Source organism: Bos indicus x Bos taurus, chromosome 21 (genome assembly GCF_003369695.1).
Source record: "Bos indicus x Bos taurus breed Angus x Brahman F1 hybrid chromosome 21, Bos_hybrid_MaternalHap_v2.0, whole genome shotgun sequence".
NCBI classification, from domain to species: Eukaryota; Metazoa; Chordata; class Mammalia; order Artiodactyla; family Bovidae; genus Bos; species Bos indicus x Bos taurus.
Window position 1 is genome coordinate 5,265,263 of NC_040096.1, and position 6,867 is coordinate 5,272,129.

Consider the following 6,867-nt stretch of genomic DNA (forward strand, 5'->3'; position numbering starts at 1 on the left):
GAGATGACAAGCAATGTCTGGTGTTCACACACTGAAAGCTCATTTTTTAACCTGAACTACGTGGAACAAGAAGATTCTCTCTTATCGTTCCTACACACCATAGCTTTTTTACTGTCTGCTAATTAGAAAGAGAAGAAATTTATTTCTCCACAAGTTTATATAAGTATTGTTTAACATTTGAAGAATTGTATATAATGTGTGTGCATATATGCTCCAAATCAGCAAAGAAGTAGGCAGAACAGGGACTTGAAATGTCTAGTACACATTTGAAAAAATGCTGAATCTCCCTTATCAGTCATCTGAGAAACACAAGTTTTGAAAACTGAACTCTAGTGTTTTGTTTTTCCATTAGATTTGCAGAGATTGAACTCTCCACAGCAGGGATGGGGGAGCAGGCATGGGGCACAGCATTGTCACCGTTATTTGTGGACAGGCATAATCTATGCTTATTGCTTGATTCATCTCGAGCTGTCCTTGATGCATTTCATGATGACTTTTGTGTTGTTCTTGTTGTCTGCAGAACTATTCTCTCCTTGACATGAGGCCACCACCACCTGTAAAGGTTACTCTAAACAATTCCGTGTACTGGCAGGAATTAGAAGATACCTGTGTCTATGAGTGTTTGGATGGCAAAGACTGTCAGAGTTTCTTCTGCTGCTATGAAGAATGCAAATCAGGATCTTGGAGAAAAGGACATATTCACATAGACATCTTGGAACTGGACTCATACTCACGGGTCTTTTTCCCTACATCATTCCTGCTCTTCAACTTGGTTTATTGGGTGGGATACCTCTATCTCTAACTCTTCTTCCAGGTGATAAGTGAAGAGCATTAGACTCTCCTCTAAACTTTCATCGTCCCCAGACCAGTAGTGACTAACTGGAGTAGCAAGGAAGACACTGCTCAGTTTATCTGAAATACATCACTTTTGAGCAGTGTAGGAATATGTGGCAGATATTTCTATTACGTATTTCAAACCCACAGATATATGCGTGTGCACACACAAGTTAACTGAGTGTTAAAGTGATCTTCTTGCTAATCCTTTGCTGAATCTGTAGCTTGGTGATATTTATAAATGTGTTTTGGATACTGGAAGCAGTTCCCAATTTTCTTTTGTGAAGAAATCTGTGAAACGTACAAGCAAATATCTGAGAAGCTCTCTCAGACTCCACCCTTTCTGTATTTTTACTTGGGCCCTCGGCAGCACTGGCGCCCAGCTGCACAGAGTCGCTGTTGACTGAGACACTCATGCTGACGTCAGCCACCGGCAGCCTGAGTTCAAGTGTGAACTGCAGTGAGTTACCACCCAGTTCCTCTCTCTGTGGCCTCTTTGCTCTGTCACCACCTTCACTGGTTGGTGTACTTTTATCTAATAACCTCACCCTAAGTTTGGAAAGGTTATATCTGTTTCATCCACAAGTGTTCAGTTGAGGAAACAGTCTGATTTTCAAAATTCTCATGTTGCTGAAGTCAAAGAGGTTTACTATCTCTGAACATCATAAGTTCAACATTTTATCCTAAGAATTGTCTTTTACTAGACCAAGAGGCAACCCCAGAGTATACTCTATTATAGGTTCAATGATTATCTTTACCTTGCAAAGAAAGGTATATAGCATTCACAAGCTTTGGTTTTGAAATTGTTTTCCAGAGTGTGAAAGAAATGTAGATAGAATTTTTACAAATTTTTCTTAGTGAATATTAACTTTCAAGTCAAATCAATTTTAGATGCAAAACAATGGGTCATGGCTATCATCAATGATATATTTTGATGAAAAAAATTATTTTATATTTTCAAATAAGGATAGGTAGCAAGATGCTAAAGGAAAAGAAACCTTGAAATTATTACTCTTTTGATATTTTTATAACACAAAGCAAACTTGCTTATTGATATTAGTTCTTTGTTATAACTGGATGCTAGTATGTACTTCACAAGACTCTTCAGAAGCTTTCCACCATAGATAGGGGGAAAAAAGTCTTACCATTAGTTTAACAGATGCTTTGCCATTATTAAAATTTTGGTACTAACTCTGCTTCTCATCTTTATCACATAGAAAATTGAATTTGTTTTATTGGAAACCATATAATTTTATTTTAATTATGTATTGTGCATACTATTATTATTCAGAAAAAAAGGTAAAACATTATGCAGGAAAAGTATATAAAAGTGCTAATTCATACAGTTTAATGAATGCAGACCAGACACAGAAGACATGGGAATGGAAGAGACCAGAAGAGTTGAAATTAGATGAGTCAATTTTTATGAACATCAAGTGAATGCAAATATATTGATCTTTATCACCCAATTTTCAAGGAAAAGTCTATATAATGTGAGACATTGAGTTACTTCCTGTCAACTCCTTCCATGCCTTTTGATTTGATACTTATTACATAGGCCACAAACCAATTGGTTTTTATTTTGAAAGTCCAATTTAAAACACAAGAAACAGTAAGTATTTGTGGAGAAACAGGTTGAATCTATTAGCCCAACAGAAATTTCTGTGCTATTGGAGACTTGTACCTACTAGCAGTCTCGTCCTATCTCTCAGGCATCAACCTCCCACTCACTCAACAGCAGGGAAGGGTTCTGGAGGTGCCCTGACCACATCCCACCAGAGGAACTAAACACCCAGGGAGAGCATCCCAAGGTTCTTCTACAAACACAATTCTCAACTTTATAGCAATATGAAATTTTCAATTCATTATTTCTTTTTTTAAAAAGTTCTGGAAGGAGCTGAATTTTCTTGGCAGAAAAATAACTTAAAAACATTTTTATCGCATATATTAAGTCCAACTTTACCTTTAAAATTTTTTACTGAGGCCTCTTATTTCAAGGCCATTCAATAATTGAGCATCATTGGCAACTCTTATGAAATTTTAAGTATAGGATCATCTGTGTTTTCTGAATCCAACCAATCTCTCCCTCCCAGTATCAGTCATTCTGCTGATCTAAACACACTGGTTTATGGTTCCTTTTCCATGAAGCAGAACATTCACCTCAAGAGAGTGTAACAGATCACAGAGCCTAAACTGGATTTCTGCACATCTATCCACTACGGGATCTTACTAAGAAGAACAAAAGCATTCCCTGAGAACACATCAATGCCTGCTTCTCTGCAGCTTGCCCATTTAAGTTCTCCTTATTGATCCCAGCTCCCCAGATAAACCATTTCAGTCTTCAATAAAGGAAATTGGTATGTACCTCACACAGGTGCAGAGCTCAGGGGCATGCTTTTAAGTAGGTATGAGTTTACTTTATGGAAGAAGGAAGAGGATGAGCACTGGGATAGTGTGAAGGGACTGTATCACTCTTTAACTGAAGGACTCTCTTTCACCAGTATGCTTGGTTAGTAGGGTATGTATGGTGAGCATTGTGCAAGACTGTTCACAGATACTACATCCTTACAGCTCCACCCAGATTGCTTTGCATGTAGAATGGGGAGTGATATTTGGTGGCTAGATGGCAGCTGTAGGGAAGTTGAGTGACCTGCATTTCAAAAGTGCTACTGTGCTCCTCACTTTTAGAAACGCTAAATTAAGGAAATGACTGTTCCACATTTTGACAAAAAATTCTAATTTCTGACCACCATACCTCATACTTACAACTGTGACTGTCTCTATTAAGCTGCATCTAGGCTGGACAGAGAAAAAAGAAATTTCACAGAGAAAAAAGAAATTTCACACCAATGGAATTAGAGCAAAATGCATCTTCGGATCTTAGAAAGTTTCAGTTTCTGCAAAGTCTGAATACCACAGGCCAGAACACAGACTGTCACATACATGACTGAGAAGGACAATACAGCTATAACTTACTCTGGACCCAGTCAATACTGTCCCTAATTTACCCAGCATATGCCTTAAAATAACACATAAATCTTAAATTACATATATCATGTAGATTTTTCATGTCCTGTGATCATATATATCTCATGCCAGATTTTACTTATCATTTATGAATGGTGAAGACAAGATTTCTTTATGTGCCCAACAGTTTTATCCTTAATTATATTATCAAATCAATTAAAAACTAAATTTTTGTGGACTCTTTAATTGAAGCAATGCCTTTCCTTTATGACAAAGCATTTTCAGGCTACATATGAGAAATCGGGGCCAATCTAAGAGTCAGTGCAATTTGCGCTTGTGATAGAATGTGAGTGTTCACTTAGAACCTTCACACCAAGTCTTTTTACCTGGTCACAGCTTGCTGTAGTAAAAAGGTAGAGACAGATTTTTTTGTTCCTCTGCAAAATATCACACTCTGGAAGCAAGAATGGTAATTGATAACCCTATTTTGCATTCATGGATACTTGCCACAACAGGGCATTCTTTATTAAAAGGGCTACGACTCAAAACAAATACAAACCTCATTTTTATCCATTTATCTTGGCTGCCAATAACTGAAAACTTTCTGTGGTTTCCTTTGAAGACTTTAAGGACTCTAACTAGTCTCCATGCCATTATACTTGCTATACCAAACCAGTGCTCTCAAAATACAAACATTTTTAATTCTCTCCACGATCTTGCTACTGTCTGATGTGTTCTGAAATTTATATACATATGAAATTTCATCCTCAATTTCTGTAAAAAGACAAAATGTGAGTGACGAGATAAGGATAATCTGATGCAAATGCACGCTGAAATATTTACTATTAGACTTCAGAACACCATCACGTTTAAAAATATTCAGAAAGATGTCTGTAAATAAGAAAGAAAGAATTAGATAGTAAACACACTGTAATGTGAAACTCAAAATTTTCTATTGAAGTCCCCTTCAAATTTCCCAAAACTGAGGTAGTGTGTAATCTGTACATTTTTCCCCTCAAATTTGCCTGTAGAAAACCTTCAGATTCATGCAACTTAACAGTACTGCCACAGTGTATAATCATATCCAAAGACCAAAAGTAAAAGTTCAGGCTAAACGACCCCTTCTCAAATTCTTTGTTAACTTACCTTTTACTGTAAAAACAGATTTCTATGATTATGGGGATAAAACACCGTAAAAGACAGAAATAAGAGTTGAGATAATAGGTAAACAACTTAGCCAGTCATATCTATGGAAAATAAAACTTTGGCTTTTAAAATAAAATATCTGGTAATCTTTGAAGAGCAGCCATTAGACATTCTCACTCCTTCTTTTACAATTTCTTCTGATTAAAACTTAGCAATTCCAGGATATAAACCTAGCCTAGTTCTATTTACAGAGAAGGCAATGGAACCCCACTCCAGTACTCCTTCCTGGAAAATCCCATGGACGGAGGAGCCTGGTGGGCTGCCGTCTATGGGGTCGCACAGAGTCGGACAGGACTGAAGCGACTTAGCAGCAGTTCTATTTAGATCAAAAGAGAATGTTTCCTACTTTCTTTTCAAAATGTCTAGTTAAATGATGCTTTCGTTTTAATGTTGTCAATGAAACATCTTAAATCTCATTGCTCTGCTCACAGAAAAACCAAAGTTTAGACTGGTTTATATCAGTCCTACGGAGAAGGCAATGGCACCCCACTCGAGTACTCGTGCCTGGAAAATCCCATGGATGGAGGAGCCTGGTAGGCTGCAATCCATGGGGTTGCTTAGAGTCGGACACAACTGAACGACTTCACTTTCACGCATTGGAGAAGGAAATGGCAACCCACTCCAATGTTCTTGCCTGGAGAATCCCAGGGACGGGGAGCCTGGTTGGCTGCTGTCTATGGGGTCACACAGAGTCGGACACAACAGAAGCGACTTAGCAGCAGCAGCATATCAGTCCTAAGAGAGTAGTACATTTACTAACAAGTCTTCAATGTTTTGAGTTAACTAAGCCAGTTTTTAAAATTGTATTATACAGAAACATGAGCTAGAAAACAATTAGGTAGATATAACACAGGAACATGCACACAATGCCCATGTACACTCACACATAAAGCAACATATTTGAATGTGCCATTCAGGTAATGAGAGGGAAATGTAAAGTTGTTTTTCTTGAATTAATCAGATCATCACCTACCTCTACCACCTTGGGGTTTGTTTTGTTTTGGGGGGGGGGGTTGGCATTTATAAGCCCAACGCAACATTTTTTCAGCCCAGTGGACTGTTCTACAATGTGAGGATGATAGTGGTTTCTGCAGGGAAGGATGGTCTCTAACTGCTGAACAGTTTAAACTGTGCAGGTTGGAAAGTACAGTGAAGATTGATTGCCAATAATGAAATCCCCCAGACTGAGAAGGTGGCTGTTATATTTTCTCCTTTTCCAGCTCTTTGAGATTCTTTCTTTTTCCCAATAACCACTTTTCCACAAAAAGTATTACAGCTCTTATTTTCCATTAAAAAGCAGAACTCAGTGCCAGACTGATTTTCAGGAACAAATGATGAGCACTTTAATTTGGTTCTTGTTTACTACAGCAGATTTTGTTTTCATTGGCTGTTTACAAAAGGAAGGATTTAGGGTGTCAGCTTTGTCAATTGACAGGTGAAAGCCACTCAATACACAGAGAAGCACTTCAGTCACTTTGTTGAGATTAGAACACCTCATCACCCTAACTAGCTGTGGCAGTTCCAGTCAATGCATCCACCACTCAGCTAACTTGCCCCGTTTACCGATTTCATGCACTGGTTAGGGCAGGGTGACCCTGGAAGCTACAGAGAGTTTAAAGAAAAAAAAAAAAAAACAACTTCATTCTGAAGTGACTTTCAATGAAATTAAATGATATATATTGACAGAAAGCTTATTTAACTTGCTGACCAAATTTTTAAGTTGGCAGCTGAATATGACAGGATTTTAGAAGTAAATTATGCTGCATTGCCATTACCATCATCATCATCACTACTGTCATAACCATCACCACCACCACCACCTCCACCACCACCATCATCATCATCATCATTATCATCACC

At 37.8% G+C, this 6,867-nt stretch overlaps 1 protein-coding gene across 1 annotated transcript in view; it reads left to right on the forward strand.

Moving 5' to 3' along the window:
- Window positions 1-6,641, forward strand: part of GABRG3 (gamma-aminobutyric acid type A receptor gamma3 subunit) — an 846,789-nt gene extending 840,148 nt beyond the window's left edge. The window contains exon 10 of the mRNA XM_027521318.1: window positions 521-6,641. Within this exon, the coding sequence (XP_027377119.1) occupies window positions 521-802 (282 nt within the window). The 3' untranslated portion in view covers window positions 803-6,641. The remainder of the gene's footprint in view (window positions 1-520) is intronic.
- Window positions 6,642-6,867: the final 226 nt, after the last annotated feature.